General features: G+C 39.5%; 1 protein-coding gene across 3 annotated transcripts in view; it reads left to right on the top strand.

Moving 5' to 3' along the window:
• The window catches only part of adam28 (ADAM metallopeptidase domain 28), a 38983-nt gene that overhangs the window by 9900 nt on the left and 1486 nt on the right, over positions 1-27597 (top strand). For all 3 annotated transcript variants that reach the window (XM_039803666.1, XM_039803665.1, XM_039803664.1), the window contains 16 exons: positions 31-217; positions 901-963; positions 1193-1264; positions 1500-1669; positions 8051-8132; positions 9011-9144; positions 10636-10813; positions 13875-13964; positions 17138-17333; positions 18504-18609; positions 23900-24056; positions 24252-24332; positions 25273-25366; positions 25876-25981; positions 26073-26163; positions 26269-26364. In XM_039803666.1, the coding sequence (XP_039659600.1) occupies positions 31-217; positions 901-963; positions 1193-1264; positions 1500-1669; positions 8051-8132; positions 9011-9144; positions 10636-10813; positions 13875-13964; positions 17138-17333; positions 18504-18609; positions 23900-24056; positions 24252-24332; positions 25273-25366; positions 25876-25981; positions 26073-26163; positions 26269-26364 (1903 nt within the window). The remainder of the gene's footprint in view (positions 1-30; positions 218-900; positions 964-1192; positions 1265-1499; positions 1670-8050; positions 8133-9010; positions 9145-10635; positions 10814-13874; positions 13965-17137; positions 17334-18503; positions 18610-23899; positions 24057-24251; positions 24333-25272; positions 25367-25875; positions 25982-26072; positions 26164-26268; positions 26365-27597) is intronic.

Genomic DNA, 27597 nt, shown 5'->3' with positions numbered 1-27597 from the left:
AAAAGACTAACTGGCGTGATCTTGGTTTAGGGGTTACTTCAGAATGTCTGCCCAGAGGTACCTGATTGAGCCGCTGTCTGGCGAAGGGGATGAGGGGGATCATGCGGTGATGACTTTTGATAACAAAACCTCCACACCTGCAGTGTGTGGTGTCACCAACACCAGCTGGGATGCCGACTTTGAACCTCCAACAGGCCGGAGCCGCTCAAGATCAGGGGTAACACCATTCCTAACACATCATTCAGTCTAGTAATTACATGACAAGACCAAACACACCTGACAAAACTTTAAAGGTCCCATGACATAGTGCTCTTTGGATGCTTTTATATAGACCTTAGTGGTCCCCTAATACTGTATCTGAAGTCTCTTTTATATAGACCTTAGTGGTCCCCTAATACTGTATCTGAAGTCTCTTACCCGAAATTCAGCCTTGGTGCAGAATTACAGCCACTAGAGCCAGTCCCACAACAAGTTTTCCTTAGTATGTGCCATTCTGTGTCTGTAGCTATTGAGGAGGAGAGAGGGGGGGCAAGGTGGAGGTTTGGCCTTGACCAACTGCCACTTTGCTCCTTTGAAAGCCATGATATCGCTCTCTCATGGGTTGGCCAAATTCTCTGGGCGGGCAAAGCAGAGAAAGGGGAGGTAACCTTGCTCCTTATGACCTCATAAGGAGAACATTCCAGATCGGCCCATCTGAGCTTTCATTTTCTCAAAGGCAGAGCAGGATACCCAGGGCTCGGTTTACACCTATCACCATTTCTAGCCACTGGGGAACCATAGGCAGGCTGGGGGAACTCATATTAATGTTAAAAAACCTCATAAATTGAAATTTTCATGCCATGGGACCTTTAAAGCTTAAAAAAGGCCTAAGCTAATCAACTTTATTTTTTTGTCCTCCAGGGTATCTCTATTGTCCAGCAACAGAAATATGTTGAGCTCGTCCTTGTTGCTGATAATCGTGCGGTAAGATATTCACATGGAAATTTTATGTGAAAACTCAAAAGTAAAAAAACAAAACAGAAACTAACGTTTTTTTGAAATAACTAAACTTGTTGGTAAATCTTAGCAGACAAACCCTTTTTGTACTATTTGGGTAGGGCATGAATCACATTATTTCAGTCATAAACCCTTGAGTAATTTATCATGAATCCACTGAGAAATAATACTCTAACCCGACGACATGGTGTTTCAGTATGTGAAGATGAAGCGAGATCAGACAGAGCTGAGAAAGAGGATATTTGAAATGGTCAACTTCGTCAATATGGTGAGTCAGTGCTTCTGCTATTTCTGGGGAAATTCCAGAGCACAAATGACACTTTACTGTGTAATTTTTGTGACTTCATGCAGTCTCTAGATAATATCTGTTGTTTTTTATATCTTGTGACGTCTGTATTTGCAACAATAGCCCTAAACATTTCCTGATAATTTGGGCTCCTTTTTGAACAAAGTTAACAGTGTATATGTAACCTTTCCTATGGTTTGGTCCTACTTGCTTTCAGGCATACAAGCCCCTGAGGACCTTCATTGCTCTGGTGGGGCTGGAAATCTGGTCCAATGGTGACCAGATTTCTGTGACCCCCCCAGCCGGGGCTAACCTGGATGCTTTCATGAAGTGGAGGAACTCTGAGCTGGTGCAAAGGATAAAGCATGACAATGCACATCTTATCAGGTCTGAACAGCCTTTAATTGTGAAAATGATTATTTAAATTGTCTAACAATGTGTTTTTATTAGAATTTGTTGCTTACATACCAACTCCCACAGTTTTTCTCCTATTCACTGTTGTAGTTCTTCGGAAAAATAGTTGGCATGGGTCAGGCATCGCAAATTCTCTATCTCAGTTTGTAATTCTCATTAAATAAAAGAAGCTAAGATCTCTTCTTTTCCTTCTTAAATTGCACAACTAGTTTTACAAGTTTATCCACTTTGGTGCATTAGTTCTCAATGTACTATACCTGCAATGGAAGTTTCCACATCGCGATTGTGTAACAATTGGCTTCAACACTGGATTTGTTGTCCCAAATCATTTAGTTTGTTCGCAAATTCAAATTTCAGGTAACTACAGAGAAGCCTGTATAATGACAGTCACACGTTTCCCTCCAAGTAGCATTACAGGCCCTTAAACAATAGCCTGTACCAATTCAATCACGACGACGAGCCGTGTGAAGTCGATAAGCTAAACACACACATATTTAGTTATTTTAGGCTTACAAGAGCTGTTGACATTAATGGTTAAAGGGGTGATAGAATGATTATATAGGGTATTTCACACTGTTCCTTATGGTCTCCTAATTGGGTATGTAACATTAGTTGGGCTGAAAATGGCCTGGTTGATATTTTATTGGCCCTTATGCATCTCTGTGTTTTGGCCCTATTTGTAACAAGAGCTTTTCTTCCAAATATGGTATGGTCATGAATATTTAGATGAGCTGCGCGCTGCTTGGTTGAGCCTTAGCCCCGTACACACACGTAGAGACGCGCGCTGATTGGTTGAGCGTGTCGCCATACACACGCATTAGAGGTCGTGTGCTGATTGGTTGAGCGAATCCCCAATACACACACATTAGAAACGTGACAATCTCATATTCCAGACACTGCAATGTTTCCTTACCAAATTCACTTATGAGACTTTTTTATGCGAGAAATCAACTATATAAAGCTCAAATATGGGCCGTTTTACGAAAATGGATGGCTAATTGCAAATTTGGTAAAACTGTGTGACGGAGTTCAGCTGCCTGTGTTGCTGCCTCGCCGCCCAGCCCGCCTTCCTCCACAGACCCCGGCCTGCTGTGACCTCATACCCGCACAAAGTCACCGTTTGGGCTAATGGACTACTACCAAACGCCGCTGCCCTGACAGAGCTCCAGGGCCTGCATCTCCTCTCTTGCCCGTGTGTGAGCGAGCTTCTTACACCAGCAATCTCTTACCACATGTTACACACACGTCACACCACTTAGCTATACAATATATACCTAAATGTCTTGTAAAGCTAACAACGGTGTCCGATTTCAAGTTAATGAATATTTGTGAGCTGTAAGGGTTTCGTTAGCTGCGACTGTCCCTTCAATCCTATGTGTACAGATTGCGGCTAGTTAGCTTCATTTTTGGTCGTAATTCGAGTATATTTATTGTTTGAATTTTGTCACGCCACTTATACAACATCTAACTAAATGTTTTATTAAGCTAACAACAGTGTCCGATTTCAAGTTAAATATTTGTGAATTACAGTGGAATTCTAAGAGGAGGCTAGCTATCTCTCATTGATAGAGCTCCATCCAGCCGCAGGCTCTATCAATGAGACTCACAGACAAGCGGCGTTTATTTCCCCAATCGTTTGTTTAAATAACTCAACACATAATTACACACATTAAAAAAAGAGTAACTGGAACCTGTGGTACGAGAATGCTGGCGTAACAAGCTCGCTGACCGCGCTTTCACTCACATACACCGGGCATTTAGCTAGCAGGAAGAGGGGAGTTACAGGCCCTGGAGCTCTGTCAGAGCAGCGGCGTTTCGTAGTTCATTAGCCCAAAACGGTGACTTTGCGCGTGTATGAAGTGCCGTGGGCTGCCAGACGTAACAGAGCTCAATCGAGCTCACAGCATGCCGGGCGGCGAGGCAGCAACACAGGCAGCACCGGCCTCTGAAGTCCGACACACAGTCGGACAAAATTTGCAATTAGACATCAATTTCCGTAAAACGGCCCATATTAGACCTCTACATAGTTGATTTCTCCCATAAAAAAATAAATAAAAGTCTCAGAAGTGAATTTAATGGTAAAATAGCATATGAACAATGTATACAGTTTCTGAGATCTGCACGACCTAGATTCAGAAGACTAACTGATCTCAGGTCAGTTGTGTAGCCTATGTAAATGTTGGGGCGTGACAAACAGACTAGAGCCAAATGAGGAGGAGCCGCAATAGTTGATGAGGCTTGTTGAGATTCGCCCGTTTTCAGAGGCAGTTTCAAATAGTGAGATTTGCAGAGAAAAGAGGCGTTAATGGGATTTAGAGGTTCTATGTATGTCCTAGTTACCCATTAAACTGTCATTCAACTATGACAAGGTAAAAATCAGTTTTGCATTCTATCACCCCTTTACAAACCTGTTGATGCCACAAGCTCCTCCCCATAAACAATCAACCAAACAAAACATGATGGAACAGAGACTTTTAAAATACTTAATTATTTTGTCACAAAATAATGAATACTAATAAAATAAAAATGCCAGTTTAGTTCATGTTGACGTGGACTATCATTTCATAACCAAGTCATGCCTTTGTGAAACTGGGAAAATAGTTTCAATGATAAAGAAATAATAAGAAGATTAACTAAATGAAAGCCACAAAACTGCTGCCAGCCATCTAGCTGTGTTACCTGCAATAGAGATATTTTTACTTCTAAACAGAAGTATAAACAGAACTGGATGGATGTAGATATGAGAAGTCTCCTAGGTCAAAATTAAATACTTGACTTTCACTTACATATATACCGGTACGAAGCACTTGCATATACATGCGTACCCTCATCCATATACTCTACATCATATATGCATGCATAACATGAGAAGTATGAGGGTATATGAGTATGTTTGTGCTTAGTATGCGCGCACATGCGTGTTAGGTCAGGTAAACCTAACCAAGTACTTTTGTTTTGAGTCACAATATTTAAAACTGCCACCGTGCTTCTGACCAGGAGTTGCTACGCTGTTTGCAGTCATGGGATTCTGATTCTGAAGAGTCAAGACAAGTTTATTTATACATTCTATCCAGTGAATTATTTCTTACAAAAGTTAAAGAGTTACATGTAAATTGCTCTGTGAATAACATCCTAAAACATGCTCTATTTATTTTGGGTTAAAATAAGTAGGTTTATGTAAATTGAGTTAAGTTAGTTAAGAAGTCAACGTGAAAAAGTTACAAAAGTTGACATGGACAGGACACGAACACGGGTCTCCTTGTTTGACCAAACCAACAAACCCACCAACATCAAACCAACCAACCACCCCAACTTCTTACCCAACACATATACATGCATACTTAATGTACATAGACATACACTCACCTAAAGGATTATTAGGAACACCTGTAACACATTAACTCTCGTTAATGCAATTATCTAATCAACCAATCACATGGCAGCTGCTTCAATGCATTAGGGGTGCGGTCCAGGTCTAGACAATCTCCTGAACAGTAGTTACTGGGATTTTCACACAACCATTTCTAGGAGTTTACAAAGAATGATCTGAAAAAGTAAAAACATCCAGTATGCCGCGGTCCTCTGGGCGAAAATGCCTTGTTGGCGCTAGAGGTCAGAGGAGAATGGGCCGATTGATTCAAGCTGACGGAAGATCAACTTTGACTCAAATAACCACTCGTTACAACCGAGGTATGCAGCAAAGCATTTGTGAAGCCACAACACGCACAACCTTGAGGAGGATGAGCTACACCAGCAGAAGACCCCAATGGGTACCGATTATCTACACTAAAAATAGGAAAATGAGATGAGATACAATTTGCACAAGCTCACCAAAATTGGACAGTTGAAGACTGTACAAATGTTGCCTAGTCTGATAGAACAGGAGGCAAGATCTTCTTCATATTCATACTCCTTCCCGCACTCTAAGATCTGCTTCTGCACTTACACTTGTTCTGCCACGCACTAGGACAGCTTCTATGGGGTCACGAGCTTTTGGCTATGCTGCTCCCCATTTATGGAACTCTCTTCCTGTGGAAGTTCGAAACAGTTCTAGTCTCTCAGTTTTTAAATCTCGTCTTAAAACGTATCTGTTTAGGCAGGCTTTTATGTGATTAATGTTTGATGCTGTACTGGTTTGATTTTTCTTTTTCTTCTTTAAATGTTTTCTATAAATTTTGTAAGGCGTCCTTGAGTGTCATGAAAGGCCCCTTTAAATAAAATGTATTATTATTATTATTATTATTATTATTATTATTAGCAAAAAGGCCCAAAAAAAAAACACTAAGCAGCTACGCAAACTTTCCAAACTGACTGACATACTGGTAAGTTTTTTTTTTTTTTTTTTTTTTTTTTTTTTTTTTTTTTTACAACCCCCTCCTCATCATCATAGCGGTACTGAAAGTCGGAAGAAAGCGGCAGAGTCCTATTTGATTATGACTGTGTCAGATAAAAGCAAATGCCTTGGACACAAGGAGGCTAACCTAGCTTACCTTAACAAGGTGAAGGAGAACGCAATGCCCCCCTTCCCCGAAACAGAAGCTATCCCCGGTACAGGGCATGGATGTATGGGTACAGGGCCATGCAGCAGGACAGAGAACGCTACAGGCGGGCTTTCACCGGCGACCCGATAGCTGCTGGTTAGTAAATACGCAGGAACACCAAAAGCGGGAGGAAGCGTGGGTTAATATGTGGATTGATACTGGGATGTCTACACAACTGTGAGTCGATTGACTTCAAAAAGTTCATCACTTTACTCGAACCAAAGTTCCATACACCAGTTCATTTATGTCTTCTTTAGTCTGTTGGCTATTTAGGTTTTTTCCTGGCACACGTCACGTACACATTTTGCACTTACTGCGGCGTCTTGTGTAGACTATTTACATATTTATGACCATATGTAGGCTACATTTTATGTACTGGTGTTGTTGAATACATTGTGAATACATATTTCTAAAATTGTATGATGTTTTTGTTGTTATTATTACACAATACTTCTGACTTTTCCCCCAACAAATAACCCATATTACAAAAAAGACTAAAACTAACACTAAACCTAATAAAAACTAAAGTAAAACTAAGCATTTTCAAAAAATAAAAACTAAACTAACTAGCAAACCCGTTTTGAAAACTAATTAAAACTAAACTGAATTTGAAAGGGTGAGGCTATTTGCACCCCTGGTACAATTAGCAGTGTATGCTATTTGCACCCCTGGTACAATTAGCAGTATGCTATTTGTACCCTGGTGCAATTAGAAGTGTATGCTATTTGCACCCCTGGTACAATTAGCAGTATGCTATTTGTACCCTGGTGCAATTAGAAGTGTATGCTATTTGCACCCCTGGTACAAATATCAATGTATGCTATTTGCACCCCTGTGCATTTACAGTACCTTGGCATATATTTACACACAGTTATCCATACTACTCATGTATTACACCTTTTTGGAATATTATCGCCCTGACATTCTTACCCTAACCATAACCATCCCACTCCTCTTGCCTAAACCTAACCAACCCAACCAGAGCAGGCATATTCATGAGTCTTCCCCTACCACCCTGCAAAAAAATAAAAATAAAATTACCACCCAGGGGAGTCAAACTCCAAACTCCCATCCCAAAGGCAAGCGCACTAACCACTCACCTAGCAGTTCTTTCAGGAAGTTGAACAACTTTTTACCACTTGGTTTCTTCAAGCCTCGGTTGCTAGGTAACCATACTGTATACAAAAAAATAGGTACTAACTAACAAACTAACGGTTGTATGCTTTCACTGAAGACAGAAAGCGCAACTGTAGTATCCATTTTACGATAGAAATTCAATTGTTATAAACTTTAGAGACAAAACTTCCCTAATATGCCATGCGGTCCCTAATATGCCATGCGGTCATGGAAGATGAACGTCCGCCATGATTTCGGTGCACGCGAGCAACGTTTTTTTGTTGTTACGTCACAGGGTGTAAATAGCTCAGCTGTGTGGCCGAGGCTATTCGTACCGGGGGTGCAAATAGACACTCCGAATTTGAAAACAAAAAGTCAAAATGAAATAAAAATAAAAACTAATGAAAAATGCAAAACTATAATAACCTTGATTCATACTCATGCATGTCTGTGCATATATGTACGAGCATGCGTATGTACATGCATGTGTATGTATGTATGTATGTATGTATGTATGTGCATGAAAGTATGCATGTGTGTGCAAGTGCTTAGTACCGGTATGTACTGTACGTGCAAGTCATGTGTTCAATTTTGGTATTGACGGCTTCCCATATATGGATGAATAGATGAACATAGGTATGGCTTTGTCACAATTAATGTATAAGTGTTTCTTATATTGTCATCACTTGTCTTTTAGTGGTATTGACTTTGAAGGCGCAACTGTGGGACTGGCTTTCATTGGGACTCTTTGCTCAGGTCACTCTGTTGGAGTAGTACAGGTAAGGTGTTTCTGAGAGACAGAAATATTTGTTCCATTTGTTATTTGGTTGCTATATCTTATACACCATAGTCTTGGCTGGTTGTAATGTTAGCAACCAAGGTATTAATATTTAGCCACACTAACGGCATGGCTCTATGGATGACAATGTCAGTTTTTAAAGACATTCCATGGTTCCCAGATGATGTATCCTAATGACTTTTCTTTTTGTTTTTCTGTAGCACCACTATGAGGTTGATGTTTATGGTTTAAAATGAAATGTTTCGACAATTATTGTATGTATTGCCATGACATTTTGGACATACATTTATGTCCCCCTCAGGATGAAATGTAATAACTTTGGTGGTCCCTTAACCTTTCATCTAGCGCCACCATCAGGTCAAATTTTTAATTTGTAAGGTACTGGACAGGAGAACAAGTTAAAGATGGAAACAGAGTCCGCACACTAGATTCTCCCATGAACATATATTTATTTAATTACCACCTTGACACTCGAAAAGTCACTTCCCGACTCTTTATATTTATTTTAGCGTCAGAACACTATCAAATATTTACAGGCCATTCTTTAAAATGTCATTATTTTGCCAACAAAATTCTATACAACCCTGTGTTATCTATTATTTTAAAAAAGGAAGAGTACTGTGTAACCCTTTTCATATGGTGATTTTGAAATTCTTCCATTGTAGTGCAGCACACATCTAGACTCTGTCGTGGGAACATTATTGTGGTCAGAAAATTAAGATACATGGTGGCTTGAGGAAACAGATATTTTCATTTTTTGTTATCACAAGTTGGAAGGTGAACCTTGGTGCATGCTTGCTTTAAACTAATGTAAAATGCTGATAAAAGTAACTAAACTGAAAAAGTTCCACCTCTCAGGATCACAATGACCGAGCCATCGCCGTTGGAGCAACACTGGCTCATGAGATGGGCCATAACCTGGGCATGGACCATGATGACTCAAGCGCCTGTGCTTGTTCTGGTGATAGCTGCATCATGGCTGCAGCACTCAGGTAAGAAAAGTAAAAAAAATTTAATCAAAATGTGTATAATAAAAGTGGGTCAGACACTTCAGTAAGAGTTGTTTAACAAGCACGTAATGACAGAGTTTCCATACAATGTGAAATTTACCCCACCAATTTAACACATCAAAGTCTGTTTACAGGTCTTAGGGAGTACTACTGCATATGTGAAAAAAGGTTTTATCAAGCCTTTTGTGGCTCTAGAGGGAGCTGTGTGTAGTCTGATAAATTGGAGCTTCCAAGTCTGAAAAGTGAAGTGAAGTCAATGTGGAAGTGCTTTAAACCTGTCTATCTAATTTCCAGCAAGGGACGACTTCACTTGCTGCAAAAAGAAGTCAGTTTCTTTAGAAGTCTATGGGAAAATTACCATACTTCTCACTCGATTTATTACCTCAGCAAACATTTTTAAAATGAGTTCATGGCCTCAGTCGCTAGTTTCAAGTCTTCTTTAATACAGCATGATGTTCATTTAGTAAATTATTGTCCCATTTACTTTAAAATAGACGATAAAGCAGTGGATGCTTTAGGGTGTGGCTACACCACGACCTGTCAATCAGGACAGACGCTTAGCAATGCTAACCATGGCCCTGTGTACATTAAAACAGAGCTGTGAACTTGTTTCTGGGTGTTGTCCATGTTTTCGTCTAAAACTTTGACCCTTTGACTTTGATCCCTGTTTACCTGCTGGGATTTTCGGTTGAAAATCGGCAACTTCCCTCTTAACATTTAGCTAAGCGCAGCGCTATTGCAACCATAAATAACACTGGCTTGGCCACATCATCCTCCCCAGCTCCACCCTTTCATCAAAAATCGTCACATCCAGTTTCAAAAAATAAAGATGGCGACGGCCAAATTTGAGGTTTCCAAAGGGTAGTCCGACATCACTGCTCAATCCAAAAAAAGTTTTGAAAATGAAAAAAATCTGAGGGGTAAGGAGTTAGAAGAAGTGAACTTATCAGACCTCTGTAGCCCGCTCCTCTTCTCTGCATATGTCTAGCGGACATTAGCTGTAGAGGAAGGAATACATATAATTATATATATATATATATATATGGTTCTGCAGAATTTTTAACTGTCCATCATGAGTCCAACGGTGTTATAAAAGCGCAAGGCTAAATCGATGCAGTACTCTTTCAACAGAAGACATTTTAACATGTCACAGTAGGAAAAGCACAGGTGTAAATAATAAAATGATAATGAAAGCATTTAGCTGCTTTGGTTTCAGGGTCCTCATATCGCGTGTTCCGGACTGTCACACTGTCATGATTTAGTGGGACACTTTAATAACAGAATAATGTTATTATTTACACCGGTGCGAAAGAAGTCCTAATGTTTTCAGTGAAAAAGACTAGAATCACTCCCTGAGGCTTTGTTGAAAGGCAGACAATGTGAAATAAAAATAAAAAAAAAAGTCTAATTGTAGTTGACTTTTGACCTAATGACTTTGGATTAATCTAGGAAAATGTGATGTTTCTTCCTCAGCTGGAATATTCCTCGGACTTTCAGTAGCTGCAGCAGCAACAACTACGAGAAATACCTGACAAGCCGCAGCCCCAGCTGCCTGCTGGACAAACCACCCTACAGAACCCTGGTGGCTCCTTCAGTCTGCGGGAATGGTTTTGTGGAGGAAGGCGAACAGTGTGACTGTGGCAGTGTGGAGGTAAATAAACTAAACAAGCATTTGATTCCTCTGAGGAAATGTATTATATATATTCAAACCTTTATTCTCCCCTTTGTCTCTCAGTAATGTATAAGCCTTACTGCTGTCCCTCAGTATTATTACAGTTTAAAATACAGAGTGTATGCAGATATACCAAATATCTTACATTGTAGCAATATGAAATATGTTTGACATCATACTGAGTGAAATGCATTCCCTGTACTGATTTTGTGTCTGAGTATCTGCCTCAAGGCCATTGTTTTCTGTGAGTAAGCCTCAACACCATGTTTCCTTTGTCTGATCTTGACTCCTTTAGTTATTAGAGGTATTATGAGAATGAGGCTGTTTGACATGCACTAACACATTTGAAAATTATAGTCGATCTTCTTTTCAAAAGTGAATAGAAGCAGTTACAATATGCACACTAGCACAGTGAACTAATATTTAATCGTAAAACTCTTTTAAAAGCTATGAGAAATTCTAAGTAATGACAACAACACTTTCGGCGCATCCCCATGACGCAAGACTTCAGTGATCGCACACCACCCCCACCCCCTCCTCCACACAGTTGCTAGTAGCATCCCATTAAATCAAGGAGGACACTGAGAATTAAAAAAAGAAGAGGTAATTATCTTGGAGTTTTTATGTCTTCTTCGTCTCCAAAGCTGAACGCTGCTGTTGTCCTTTTTCAGCGGTGACGTAGTAACGCATCACTCCAGCTTCTGCGCGCGAAAGTCGTCAGACGACACCATTTTGTAAACATAGCCATACTGAGAAATACAGAGAGAGTTTTTTGGAGCTGATAGGCTTAATTAGCTTTGTATCAACTCATTTGGCAATGGCTTGAATGTAACGGACGTTCATTAATATTAAATAGTCGCGGACAATAGCTTTAAGATGTTTGGGTTGTACATTAAGTACTGGTGTCTAATAGCCGGTACATCAGGGCTCAGAAAGTTTTTTTTTTATTAGGCCGCTGTTCAGTTGACCTCAGCTAGCCTACTAACTGCTCACTGTGTGCTGTGTTTTAATTGTGTACAGTACCTCAACTATGTTGCCCCTTGAAAGTTTTTGTACTCTTTAATTAGCCTGACTTTTAGAATAATTTGGACATATGTTTTACAGTTATTTAATAGGTACTTTTTATTATTTTGAGGAAATTGCAACTCTTGATATCTGTCAAAATTGTCATCATGCTGATGCCTTTTGTACATTCCACCTTCAGTTGTAATGTAGCACCTAACAGTTAAACAACTTGTAATTTTCACTAAGTTCATTCTCAAGGGAAGAGCTGTAAATATGTTCAGACCTGCTTTTGCTTCTGCTGGTATTCAGCAGAGGCACAAACCATGAACTCAGGCTCCGGATAGGCTTGGGTGCTCCTCGCCCCCCCACCCCACCCCACCCCCTCCCTAAACAAAGGCATGATGCAGGCGTGCCTTGTTGCTGAAGATTCCTGCCAGGGTTATTATAGTCAACTAAAACGAAAATAAGCAGTGGAAAGCATTTTTTTGTCAATTGAAACTAAATACAAACTAAACCTTTATGAAAAACTGAAACTAAACTAAAAGCAAACACATCAAAAAGTCAACTTAATTCAAAGTCAAAACTGTTTTTCACAGGACAAAAAAAAGTTTTAAGTCATGAACCACAGCCCTTACCACCGTGTTTTTTTTTTATGTACCACAAACAGTAAAATACCACAAACAACTTATTTAAATCAAGTAATATAGAATACATGTACAACAAGAACATTTCCAAGTCTAATGGTAAATAAATAGTTCTTAGAAACTGTCGGCTATAAATTCTGTCATAGTATCTGCCAAGTTTCCACAGTTTACATTGTCTCCTAAGTTAATAATGAAGGGGAAGGAAAGCTTGCTCTTATGTTGAAAGCAAAAAAAAATCTTTTAAAAAGGAAAACACACATTACTCAAAGAGTATAACGTGTTTTATTTTTCTTGTCCTTTTGTAGGATTAAATCAATACAGCAACGTCATAACTAAATGTTTTGTGTGTGTAATATTACAATTTACTCCATTTGGATGTTGTACGACAGTATATTTATTTTGTATTTTCAGTTTCATCGCATAAGCGCTCTTAATGTGACAAATATTTTATTCATTGTGTTATTAAAGTACAAACACCACACACAATGTATTAAATATGAATGTGAGTATTATGATAAAGTGTTTTATTAACTTCAGGTAACTTACTTGGGAAAAAATTATTTTCTCAGGCTTTCTATTATATGGCCGTGAAGTTGGCATTACATTTCATCCTAGGTGGTATTAAAAAGGCCTTAAAGTCTTAAATGTAACTTGGAGAATCCTGGGGGTAGCCTGGCTTGCGATCTAGACATAGGGTCAAAGTAAATGAACATTTATAAGGGACTATTCGTTTTTTATTTCAGGGGCTACCGGAGGATTTTTGATATCTTTAGTCAAAATAAGGCATGACCCTCCCCAACAAATTATTGATGTCTTTTGTACAGGTTTGCACTTGGCAAAGACATACAGATAGCCACAGTTTTTTTAAAACCATGACAAACATGAGTTTACATACATGCTACATACATATGCTATCTCATCTTACACATCACACTCAACTATTATGGTGGCCATTTCAGTAGATTTACTCACTAATATTGTTGTGGAAACACAATAAGCATGGAATCTAAATACACACTTCGTGCATTACTGCATTACTTCAAATATAAGTTACTAGTAAACTAGTATTCACATTAAATAAAACAATATAACATTGAGACCATTCAACAAAGCACACTGGGTTATTACCCAGTGTGCTTTGTTCGTACTTTTTTCATTACCCACCCCAGCTTAGAAACATTGATTCATTCCCCCATTTCAAATTGCAACTCAAAACACATCTGTTTAAAACTGCCTATTCCACTTCATGTCAGTTGCTCTGCCTCTTTCTGTTGTTATTGTTGTTGTGTTCTTTATTTTTTTTAAATGTCTTATTATTATTATTATTATTATTATCAACACAACATAATAAAGAGAAGGATTATTTAATGAGTTCTATGTTGTCCTTATAGGAGTGCATCAACCCATGCTGCAATGCCACCACCTGCACCCTGAAGGAGGGATCCCAGTGTTCTGAAGGCGAGTGCTGTGAGGACTGTAAGGTGAGTAGATATGAATCATAAATGCAGCTGTACCTGTTGCAGGGACTTTTATTTTTCAAATGTGGATTTCTTTCCATGGCATTTTCCTTTACTGAGTATGTTGATCCAACTGTTTGATCTGCTACAGCCCTCTAGTGGGGATATAAGGTCTTACAAGTATACTAAATGGAGTACTGTGATACTGCATTTCTTAAAGCTTTAGTGTGTAACTTTTTTGATCACGGAAGGTTTCTGTCATGTGGATGCACCGACAGACATTACTTAGAATTCCTCATGGGGGAGACAGAAAGTCCCCCCCTCCAACTTACACAAGTGTGATGTGAAAACATGAAACTTCCACTGCTCAGACACTGAGAATGGACTTCTCGTGTCCAGCAGTTGAACTTTGAAAAATTAAAAATGAGAAATATTTGCATTTTAAGTCTGTTTTTCAATGAGGGGAAACGAGTACATGTATTTTGGATATGTTTTAACAAGTTTTTTGAGGTTTTGTGTGGAAACAAATATATCAAACACAAGTTACTATTCCATGTAGAGCCTTAGTATATATTTTTAAAACATTCCAAAAAGTATCATCCATTTTTTCCACTATTACTGTATTAGTCCTTTACCCTAGTAAATGCTTAATAAAGTAAGTGACCTATGACCTCCAGCTGATGATCACCTCAAAGTGGCTAATTGGTATTTTTTTAAATTGACAATGTATCAAATGATAGTGTAAAAGGGGTCGCTCATAGTCATGTACCTACAGAGAATAAGCAACTGAATCTGCAGCTCCTTTCAGCTTTAAAGAGCTTTATAGTAATTTTCAGCTCATTGTTTATCCGTCCGATCCACAGCTTTACTGTTGTGGTTCACTCTCACTGCTCTCATAGTGTTGTTTTCAGCTGCAGCGGTCAGCTGTTTTCATCAAAAAAAGCTCTAAAGCCCATCGTACTGTACACTACCTGCTCAGCAGACAGACACAGACTACGTTTACAAGCTGTCAATTTTCGGGTTATGGTCGGGTTAAGGTCACTATTCGGGTTTCTGAAACATTCGGAATAACCCGTTTACATGCGTGAGCAGAGAGAGTTACTCCTGTATACATGGCATTTGTAATCAAATGGCAATATCCTGACGTAAACGGCGACGCACGGTTAGCGTCTGGACGTAGCCTACGGACAACCTTAAGACGCAATAACTTTTCGGTCACCTTCTTATAAATCTCACTATCTCGGTACTTTCTGCCATCAACAAAAGACATTATATTCATGGTTTTCACCACACTAATAAAGAAATTGGTTTCCTCCTCGCTCCAAAAGTGTGGTGCTGTGCTGCGTCTCGCCATGTTTACCTCTACTTCTTGTTTACTTCCGCTATACTGCGCGCAGGTTTTCTGCATTGACATATATATATATATATATATATATATGTATATATATATATATATATATATATATATATAACTATATTATTATAGTATATAATTATTATTATTATAACTATGTTTTCTGGCGCATACAAGAAGTTCCTCTACTCAAAAGACCAAGATTCCTTGTGAATAGAACATGCGCAGAACACAAATCAATGTACCTTTTGATGGAGATATGCCGATACGCGTTTACATGACCAAAATTTCGGGTTAGAAAAGGGGTAACCCAGGTAGCATATTTGGGTTTTTAAAAACCGGAATATGAGCATATTCGGGTTTTTGCCGGTGTTTACATGGCCGTGCGCGACCGGGTTATTGCTAATATTCCGGTTTTGAACGGGTTATTGGCTGCATGTAAACGTAGTCACAGTTAGAGACCAGATGGTGAGCATAACAGAGAGTGAATATTGGACTTACATTCATTAGGTGGTCAGAAACACAACTCCAAATTAATGGTACTTCTAAAATTTGCTTAAAAGGTCACCATATTTATTAAATTAAAAGGTGATGATATGTCAGTGCTGTGTTCTCAACTTGTTCACGCCGCCGGTTTAAGGAAACCTGACAAAACAAAAACTAGTGTAATTTAAAAAAAATGTTTTTCCCAAATGCAATGACATACGATTTAATATCATATGAAGACTAATTCTCCACCGTTACATATTCCATATGTACAGGTATGATCCCCTTGCGGTCAGGTACATGGATATTTCTTTAAGACACACCGGCTTTCCCGGCCACACACTATAAAGTACCTGTGCTGGCGTGGAATCACTGATAGTTTGATCAGAACCATCTCCAAGCAACCTGCAGCTGGACAGATGATCTCTTCACTCAGAGAACCAAGGTTACAACGTAACCGAGCAATATATAACTATAATGTGTGGTTATTGTTAGGGCCGCCCTCTCTTAGTCGATTAATTGGTCATTTTGATCTTAGTCGACTAGTTATTTTTTATGCTAAATGACTCATTTCCAAGAAACTTATGAGCACATCTCTGGTAAACACAAGATTTAAAGTGGCGCTTTGGCATGATTCTTTGTGGAGAAACTCAGTTTTATCTTTGATCTTAAATCAACTAATCCTTGATTAGTCAACAAAATCGTATGAGTGTTAGTCGACAAAGAATTTCTTTAATTGAAGACAGCCCCTAGTTATTGGCCTTAAAAGCTCGGTTAAGTGGGTTAAATAAAATGGGGGCTAAAAGCTGGTGGGTGCTTTTACCCTGCCAGCACTACAACCTAGGCAAAGCAAGGTTGTTTTTTTTATCAGGCACATTTATAGACTGAGGCAGTTTCATAGTGCTTTACTAGGGCTAGCTATCGTTCAAAGATTTTCGAATGGTACCAATACCAATATTGTGACTTCGATACCGGTTGCTAAACGATTCATTTTCTGATACCAATTTAATAAAACAAAAATAAATAACAACATCACACATTATGGCACAAATCTTTTTATTTATTTTTCAGCTCCTACTGTGTAACATAGAGTGTTCCCTGCATGTCTCTATGATGTGTAATGTAAGACAGCCAATCAAATGCATTATTAGATCTTGGTGGAAGCATGCTGCATGCTTATTGGCTCACTGATGCTGATAAGATTTGCTCATTAGTTTTGAATTTGGTACCCAGCCCTATGCTTTACATAGGCCTACCAGTACACTTGTAAAGCATTACATAATTAGATTTAAATAAACAGATCTATAACCTGATATGTAATGTGATGGAGCTTACCATGACTCCCACCTCCACACAGATCTCGCCGCGGTCCAGGGAGTGCCGCAGGCAGCACGATGAGTGTGATCTGGCAGAGTACTGTGATGGGCAGCGCCCCACCTGTCCTGAGGATGTCTTTGCTGTGAATGGCCTCCCATGCGATGGTGGCCTGGGATACTGCTACAACGGCCAGTGTCCACAGAGGTCAAACCAGTGTCTCAAACTGTATGGATCAAGTGAGTGTCCTGTTCTGCTTACGTATGTATTATACATTGGCTGTTTTGGTGTGTGTCATTTTATATAACACTATTTTGTTACAGAAATTAGATAATATTTGAGTTAGAGCTGCAAAGATTATTCGTCGTCAACTATTTTGTCAATCCATTAAGTAGTTTGAGTCATTTTTTATTAAAAAAGGTTTTTTGAAGAAACAACTTGCACATCCAAAAATTCTTCTGTGCAGATGCATTGGAAAATATCATCAACTTTGAACAAAGGAAATAATCCTGCACTCTGCTCTTACTATAGCATCACTGTTTATTTACAGAAAACTAACTTTTCTAAAGAGAATACTCTCTTGTACTACTCTCGCTTTGCCAGACCCTCCTCCAAAGCGTGCTAAAGGAGAGTCTAGCTACTAACCACACAGCATTCTGGGATGGGAGGAAAACATGCTCTGGTTTAATGGCATATCTTTAAACCAATCAGAATCGTCATGGGCGGTGCTAAACTCTGCACAGAGCCGTGGGAGAGAAAACTCAGATTGGAAAGATAGTCTAGCTAGTTGTCTCAATTTACCCTGCAGAGATCTGAGGAGCAGATAACGATAGTCCTCATAAATCCACCAAATTTAAAATTCCAATGCAAAGAAAGCGTAAGGAAATGGAAAATAAATGCATCTGGTGGAATTTCCTGTAGCATCGGAGCAATCGCAGAAGTGGAACGCGAAGGATATACTACTCTTGAACTAACCGAAACGTTAGTTTTCTGTAAATAAACGACGATGCTATAGCAAGAACAGAGGATTATGTACTTTGTTCCAAGTTTATTTATTTTTTTAAAGTAAAAATTCTCTGATTCCAGCTTCTTAAATGTGAATACTTTCTAGTTTCATTGGAGGACGTCATTTTGGGCTTTGGAAAACACTGATTGACATTTTTCACCATTTTCTGATATTTTATACACCAAAAAACTAATCGATCGACTTTATTAATACCGTAAGGGGAAATTACATTTTTTTCACTTTGTTGTAGTTACACACATTAATCGAGAAAATAATCAACACATTAATCAATTATGAAAATAATCGTCAGGTGCAGCCCTAATTTAAATAGGTAAACTATCCAGCCGCTATCTAAAAAGAGCCTAAAGACATACGGCTACATGTAATCCTCTCCTTCCATCAGGTGCTACAGAGGCCCCTCCATCCTGCTACGACCATAACACCAGAGGAACCTACTACGCCTTCTGCAGACGTCCCTCCAACGACCAGTTCTTCCCCTGCCAGCAACAGTGAGTCTTCTGAAACCATCCGATCACAACTGTTTTGTGGGATGTTTACTTTGTAAAATGTCTACAGTAGAAATATTTGATGATTAGTAGGTGTGTAGTCAGAGATGTCGTCATTTCAAATATATCAGTCATTGTCCTCCAAACAAACGCTGCCTATTCACATACCACCTGTCATCGTCCAACTGCATCCGTTCACTATGGTCAAACCGTAGGCTATTATGTCATTACGGCAACACAGCAATTCACAGCATGCCAATTTGCTCAACCTCTGTCCCCTTCCTCAGTCCTCCCAACTAATCCCAAAACAACGTCATCTGAAAGTAGCCCTGCTCAACACTCGATCGCTAATAAAGTAATAAAACTCTCATCCTGAATGAATTCATCACTGACAACAAACTGGACTTCCTCTGCCAGATCACACCAACAGGAGGTGGCGTTGCCACTGTTCACAGAAAGGACATTAAAATAACCACCATCTCCATCCCAGCCGCCCTGTCTTTTGAACATCTCACCTTCAAACTCCTTCATTCCTCTCATCACTTCCGTTATCTACCCCACACACACAACACACCTTTTTGTCAGATTTTTCGCATTTTCTGACCCTTTGTGCTATATCACCCTTTGTCCTCATCCTTGGAGATTTTAACTTCCACATCGACAGCATCAACTGCAAATCTGCCACTGAATTTCTGGAACTGTTGAACTGCTTCAACTTCTCACAACATGTTAACTACCCCACCCACACTCGTCAACCTCCATATCTCAGACCATCTTGCAATCATCACGGACATCAACATGATGATGTCCAACCCACCCTGATGATCCAACCCACCTTGTGGACTACTACAACAACACTCTGTCCTCCTGTCTCGACCTACTGGCTCCCATCATTACTAAAACTGTCTCCTTCACACACTCAGCCCCCTGGTACACTCCTCAACTTCACCAAATGAAGTCCCGCAAACGTCAGCTGGAACGTCTACAATAAAACTGGTTTGACAGTTCACCTCCATGCATATACAGTATACCTTCGCCAATACCACTCACAGCTCATACACTCTGGCTCCAACAACCCCAAGACTCTCTTCTCTACAATAAACAAACTTCGTAACCCCCCTGACAACATTTCTACAACCTTCACAGCAGGGACGTGCAGAGACATTTTGGGCGGCAGGGACTCAAGGAAAAAAAAGGCTCAATAGTTAATAATTATTCATATGAAATTTAAACAAAACACTTAATGTATTAACACAACTCTCACTACCTTACCAATTTATCTTATTTCCCTTATGCAATTGTTTAATAGTTTTAATAAACACTCAGCAAAATAATCAGTTCACACAGAGACTTTTTAGTGTGCATCAGGTTAATCACAAACGGCAAAGGAAACTCTGCCACAATGTGCATGTTTTCTATGCTACTAGTTTCAAGTATATATATATAAAAAATCTTTTTTTACCAAAAATCTCAACAAAACTCTTCACACTAAACTGAAAAAGGCTGTTGCTGCAATGTTGTTAATTTTACAGGAAAAAAACACTGCTATTAGATGAGGAGCCTACGATCAAAATAATGAAGTTACTGTTTAACGCAGGACACTTTTTTCATGTTTTGGTCAATTTAGAGATTTTGGTCTATTTTGCTCATGTCTTCTTTTACTCTTATTGAAATACACTTCCAAATTAAACATTTAGATGGTATTTGTTTTAGGCTGCATCTGTAGATTTCTTCTAAATTAATCTATATATTTAAACCTAACATTTAAGGAGGAAAGACTCTTAACTCATTAACTGGGGAAGTTCTGTGCTGATATGTTTTAGTTATTTTGTTTATCCTGTTCACCTGCAGTGCCTTGTCAAATGTATGCAAATTAGTGCATTTTAATTAGTTAACGCCTAACTTGCATATCAATTTGGCGATTGTGATGACATTATTTGACACAGATTTTAACGTAGCTGTTCAGCTGGAGGGTCTCCATTAAGTACAGTAAATTAGCCAGTAAGGCCATGATGCCTCAGCTAAACCTTAGCTAACTTATTACATAAGCTAGTAGCTCATGCAAGACACAAGTTAACTATTTGTTTTATCTTTCGGGTAATTAGCTGTAAACTGGAGGCACTGGTCGCTTAGTCTTTTTGTTCCTCACCACTCACCTCCACACAAGCCAAGAAAAACTTTCTGAGGTAAGAGCTGGAAGGGTCTGCCTGCCTGTCTCTCTGTGTGTGTCTGTGTGCGGCGCGCACTGCTGACGAGGAGACGCATCGCAGAGAGACTGACCGTGAGCTCATGGACATCGGTGGGAAACTCGGGCTGGATTTTGCTAACCGAGTTTCCCAGTTGGTGACGCGTTGTTGACAACTGACGTTTGATGTAGGCGACTTTGGTTCAATGACAATAAACTGTTTATTGTGGACAAATTCCTCTGCCAAGAAACATACACAGACATAACATGTTTAAAATTATTCATAAATAGGTCTATGTATAAAAAAACAACACCTTATCCGTGTACTTTCCCGTTCGTTGTCCTGCGGACAACACAAACAAACACCTGTCCATGTGCTGTTTATATGCTCGTATAAGAAAACAGCAGCACATCTTTTGTTATTGTGGCCTTGTTTTCACACACCTGATGCTCTAAGCTGTGACCGTTGGTGACAGTCATGCAACAAGTTGTTATGCCAAACGCAAATATAACAGAAGAAGAAGAACACGCATCCCGACTATGTGAACGCTGGCAGTTGGAAAAACAACGGGGGGGGGGTCTCTGCTAATTGGAGGTGGCATGAACGCGCCAAGAGTATACATGATTCAATAGAACGTTGCATGCTTTTCCTTTGCAATTTCAAAAGGTTTCCCAGGTTAGCTGCATAGCTGCTAGCTGGTATAGAAAATAAACCGAGTGGTAGCCACTTTCATCGGTCAATTCAGTTTAAAATGATGCTTGTTGAAAATCTTTTGCTGCCAAACATATACTTCAAAATGACACTACAAAATGAGATTTATGTTAGTTTATTTTTCAACATCAGCTAAATGGTTTTGGAAACAGTCTGTAGTGATCTTACCCTGCTTTTCACTGTCTCTTAACACAACAACAACATGATGCTCTTGCAGGCAGGCAAATGTGAAAGGTCACGTTGATAGCCTATGACGTCACCTACCAGCAGCACCAGCAGGTCGAGGCGACCAACTTTACTTCTATATTATTACTTTTAAACATTTTTTATTCTCGAATAATTGATTCACACGTTCATTTTTAAATGTTCATGTGTAATTTTACGATGCATTGATAATTTAAATGGCCACTCAAAAGGGCACTTTGCACGTGACAGCTTCACAGTGGACAAATGCAAGTCTTTTCTCTTATTTTTTTCAATCCAAAATCAACACCATTTACAACAACTTGACCACCTCCCCTGCTCCTTCAAACACCACAACTGCCTCCCCCCACTCCACTCTTTCAGTCACTCTCTCATTTCTCTCTGCTGTCCCCTGTGGAGCTTTCACATTTCACCACAGGTATGAACAGCTCCACCTGCAGCCTTGATCCCATCCCATCAGCTTTCATTAAGACCTGTCTACCATCCATTGCGCCGCTCATCACTACAATCATCAATTCCTCTCTTCTGACCCATATCCAACCTCCCCTTCCTATCAAAAATCCTGGAACGTGTTGTCACTGCTCTAATTAAAACCCACCTCTCCTCCAATAATCTGTTTGAACCATTTTGGCCACCTCACCATTCTTATCATGCTTGACCTCACCGCAGCCTTCGACACCATCAACCACTCCATCCTCTTGTCCCGACTGGAAATCTACTGCAACATCAGTGGCACTGCACTCTCCTGGCTCCGTTCCTATTTCACCAACAGACAACAGTTCATACACATCAACAACTGCACCTCCTCCGTTGCTCCTCTGTCACAAGGCGTCCCCCAAGGTTCGTTGCTCGGTCCTCTCCTTTTCATCCTTTACAGTCTGCCACTTGGAAATATCATACGCAAACATGGTCTTCACTTCCACTGCTACACCGATGATGTCCAGATCTACATTACTACCAAATCCATCACCACAGCTACATCCTCCACCCTGACCAACTGCCTCACTGATATTCAAACCTGGATGCAAACAAAGTTCCTCCAACTCAACTACAATAAATCCGACTTGATGCTCATCGGCCCGAAATACCTCACAAAGAACACCCATAACTTTGGTCTCACTGTCAACAACTCCACCCTGTCTCCATCCTCACACATCCGTAACCTGGGAGTCATCTTCGACAGCAACCTCACTTTTGAAAACCACATCAACCAAATAACCAGAACTGCCTTCTTTCACCACAAAAACATTGCCCGTCCCCGCCCATCACTCACCTTCTCTACTGCTGAAACTTTGAGCCTTCATCACGTCGACAATTGACTACTGCAACAGCATCCTCTCTGGTTCACCTGCAAAAGCCTTAAATAAACTACAGTACATCCAAAACTCTGATGCCCGTCTCCTCACCCACACCCGTTCCCGTGATCACATCACTCCCATCCTTCAGAACCTTCACTGGCTCCCTGTTTCCCAACGCATCCAGTTTAAAGTCCTCCTCCTCACCCACAAAGCCCTCCATAACCAGGCTCCTTCTTACCTCACAGACCTGCTCCACCGCCACAATCCCCACCCGTAACCTCCCTTCCTAGCTCCGCCCAAGACGATTGTGATTGGTTTAAAGAAATGCCAATAAACCAGAGCACGTTTTCCTCCCATCCCGGAATGTTGTGTGGACTAGCCAGACCCTCCTCCACAGCACTGTGGAGGAAGGTTTGGCAATGCAAGACTGAGTTCACAATGTTCTAAAGATGTATGAGATACACAAGAATATACACATTTTCTAACAATCGGTCCATATACTTCCGATGACGTGGAAGTAGATAGATAAGAAAGAGGCTCCATAGGAGAGGAGGATTGGTTCAAGGTAGGTTCCCACAGATACATCTTTAGAAAGGAAAGCTATCTAACGTAACATATGATACAAATGTATGATACCAATTAGAACACATGAGAGAGACTTTGTTCAGACTTTTTCCAGAATGCAATGTAACAGATTCACAACAGTGAGTCTCAGCAAAACAAACAGCAGGATACAGGTTACTCTGCAATGAAGCCGTAACAATATTGGTAATATGCAGACTTATCAAAGTAAAGTGTCTGTGTTGGACTAAATGTTTAATTGTTTGCAGAATTATCTGGGATTGGCTCGGACGTGAATGTGAGCACAGATTTTAATCCTGTCTTCCTTTGCAGAGACGTGTTTTGTGGGAAGCTGTTCTGCCAAAGCAGTAGTGAGAACCCAAACTATGGCCGCATGGTCAGAGTCGGTGACTGCAAGGCAGCTTTCTTTGCAGACTACACCCAGGACTACGGCCAGGTGGACACTGGGACTAAATGTGGGGATGGAAAGGTAATACACACTTATTTTTCTTTCCTTTTTTATACAGCTATTCATTCTGTAAATGTGTTTTGTGTTCATGATTGCACCACAATCAATCGAGAAATCACCTTAACATCCACCTGAATCTACCATGTTGCAGCACTAAATCTGTAATGTGTATCAAAGTAAGCAATGTCTTTGTCACTGACTGGATTTTATTTCAAGGTGTGCAGCCAGTATGAGTGTGTGGAGCTTGACACAGCGTACAGAAATACAAACTGTTCAGCAAAATGCAGAGGCCATGCTGTAAGTATATGCCAACACTGCTCAGAGCTTAGTTTAGTTTTTATTATTTAACAAAATAATGCATTAAAGTATTAAAAGTGTGAATACTTTGACCCATTTTTTAAAAGTTTCTATATCAGAAATTTGGGTTTCTTTCAACCAAATCGTCAAAAAAAAAATTACGTGGATGCGTCCATACAACACTCTTTACAAGTAAAATAATTAGTAGTTCACTACTTTCATTGAATTTGGGCATTTTATTCAATTTTAAAAAAAATTTTATAAAAGAACATTGAACACTAAAATTATAAAACATATCAGCACAACAAACAGGAGAAAGTAAGAAAAAAGAAAATGCCAACAATTATGTGTGGTGACAATAAAATGAAGTATGTCAACTGTCTTTAACAGCAGGTATGAGAAGGAAAGAGAAGGACACAATATACACATTTCAAGTAGTTTGTCTAACCAAATAAGCATAAATCCTGAATTTAAAGACCGTGAGGAGGAGACGTGTGTTGGAATATAAATGCTCATATTCCACGGGGAGCTTTCCTGTATCTGATAGAGAACTGACTAAATCCTGTAGGAAGGTGCAAATGATTTCCACGTCTGGTGTTGAATATGTGTGGATTACTGAATTTGTCTCAAAGAAATCTGTTAAAAGTTACATGTACCAAATCAGGCTGATACACACACTTGCAGAAAAAATACATGTATTAATATTTTGAAATGGAAAGACTGTTAGAAGAGTGGGACTGTTCCATCTCACTTCTAAATGTAGCAAGTCTGGTAAATTGTTTTGACTGTAAACTGTAATAAAGAGTTAAACATTTGTGGTGAGCCAAACTACTTAGTTTGGATGTTGTGTTTGATGGTGCCATGCATTATCAGAGTTGCTGCTGCATGGTGCCATTAAACACATGTGATAACATGTGTTTAATGGTAGGATTTCTTTCAGGTGTGCAATCACAAAAGTGAGTGTCAGTGTGAGCCTGGTTGGATGCCCCCTCACTGCAATGTGAACGATGGAGCTTCCGGTTCTCTTTCTACTGGTGAGACCTACAGTACCTATAGTTATTCTTACAGTAACACACACTGTAGTGTATAAACAAGTATGTGTGCTTTCTGCACAACTAATAATGAATTTGAATCACTGATGTTGCACTTGGTGCAATTGTCGATTATTTTCTCCATTAATCGATTAGTTGTTTGGTCTGTAAAATGTCAGAAAATGGTGGAAAATGTCGAGCAGTGTTTCCTAAAGTCCAAGATGGCGTCCTCAAATATCTCGTTTTGTTTACAACTCAGATATATTCAGTTTACTGTCACAGAGGAGTGAAGCAACTAGAAAATATTCACATTTTAAGAAGCTGGAATCAGAGAGAATTTTTACTTTAAAAAAATAAATAAACTTTTCACAAGAAATAAATCAAACCGATTAACTAATTATCAAAATAGTTGGTGATTAATCAAAATAGTTGGATTGATCAATTCATCTTTGCGGCTTTTAATGTTGCACTACTGCATCCCAACAAAACTGATTTATATTCCATTTCTGCAGGAGTCGCTATTGCCATCGCAGTGACAGTTATACTAGTGGTTTTAGGTGCCATTGCTGGTGTGGTAGGATTCATTTGGAAAAAACGGCAAAGTCCCATTTTGCCAACGTAAGTAATCATCCCCCTATTGCAGGTCCTGGTGTGGCTATACTGTAAACTCACCTTTGCATTGCAGAATAAATCTCTCATTTTCTAACAGGGCACACCCCCCGAGGAAGCAGCCAGCAGTGGCCAGCTCCCCTCACCGCCTGAACAAAGGGCCAGTTCCTAGTCAACCCATGCCAGTGCAGGTAATGTGTCGGAATATACAGTATTATTATTATTATATAAGTGTTGAGTTTCGATACATCCTATAACTATGAAATGCATTCACTAACAAATACTTGAATTTTTAGGCTGGAAGGCCAAAACCCAAACTAGCTCCACCTCCGCCACCTCCGGCAGGGAACAGACCGAAACCTCCAGGCCAGAACTACATAGCTGCACGCCAGGTAACTGGGATTCCTTCAGTCTTCATAGGTCTCTGACACACCGTGGATGTTATTCAAACAAACTTGGAATAGGAATAGTTTCATTACAGTTGTTCCGATACCAGAATCGAAAAAGCCTCTCATACTGCCTAAAATGCTAGTATCGTATCGGCGAGTCTATGCACCGATCCGATACCACGTAATTTAGCCTGAAAAATTTACTTTAAAGTAGTTTATTTATGTTCTTTTTCTGTTATGACTGACTGTCAAACTAGATCATAAAAGAAAGTTCTATGGCATTCATTCTCTGTATTTGTTCATGTTTTGCAAATAGTTTAATGTGAGCCAGGCCATACAACAATGACAGCAATCATATCACATCCATACAGGGATAGTAGCATACAACTGTTAAAATAATTATGATATTATATATACTTTAATGCACTGATATCAGATCAGTACTCCGTATCGGCAAGTTCAGTTATCGGAATCGTTATCTGGAAGGAAAAAATTGTATCGCAACGTGTCAAGTTTAAGTTGTTGTGTTTCTCCATGTGTTATCCACCTCTATTACATAAAGCCACAGAAGAAAAACGCAGACATTATTTCTCCTGTTGCCCGAATCTGATTGGATGACAAGAATGCGTCCAATGAACACACCACATGTAGCCTATGTGGTCAAATGTAATTAGGCAGTAAGGTCCTAAATTATTCTATCACAAACCTGCAACAGCAAAAGTTTAATTGTTTGAAAATAAGTTTGTTGTGTGTTCTTGTGGCTGCACACAAACTGGGTATAAATACACTTATTTGCTTTCTTGCCAAGAGATGGGAATATTAATACAATATAATGTCTGTTTGCTAAATATGAAGCTACCGGCAGCAGCTGCTTAGCTTAGCATCAAGACTTAAAAAAGGTAACAAAACCCACCCACTAGTACCTATAATGCTCACTAATGAATGTTATATCTTGCTTGTTTATTCCACCTCTGACACCTGCCAAGAAATAGTCCAACGCTTAAACCTTTTTTACAAGTTAATTAGGGAGCTTTAGAGGGGCTGCTAGGTGGATTGTGTTACCTTCAGACAGAGCAAGTCTAGCTGTTTCTCCATACTTCCAGTTTTTACGCTACGCTAAGCTAAGCTAACTGGCTGCAGGTTGGTAGCTTCATATTTAGCATACAAACATAACCGTAGCTTCAATCTTCGCATCTAACTTGGCAAGAAAGCCAATAAAGGTATTTCAGAAAATGT

The sequence above is a fragment of the Perca fluviatilis genome, chromosome 6 (genome assembly GCF_010015445.1).
Source record: "Perca fluviatilis chromosome 6, GENO_Pfluv_1.0, whole genome shotgun sequence".
In the NCBI taxonomy this organism is placed as follows: Eukaryota; Metazoa; Chordata; class Actinopteri; order Perciformes; family Percidae; genus Perca; species Perca fluviatilis.
Note: the sequence above shows the minus strand (reverse complement) of the source record. Positions and strands in the feature narration are given on the sequence as shown.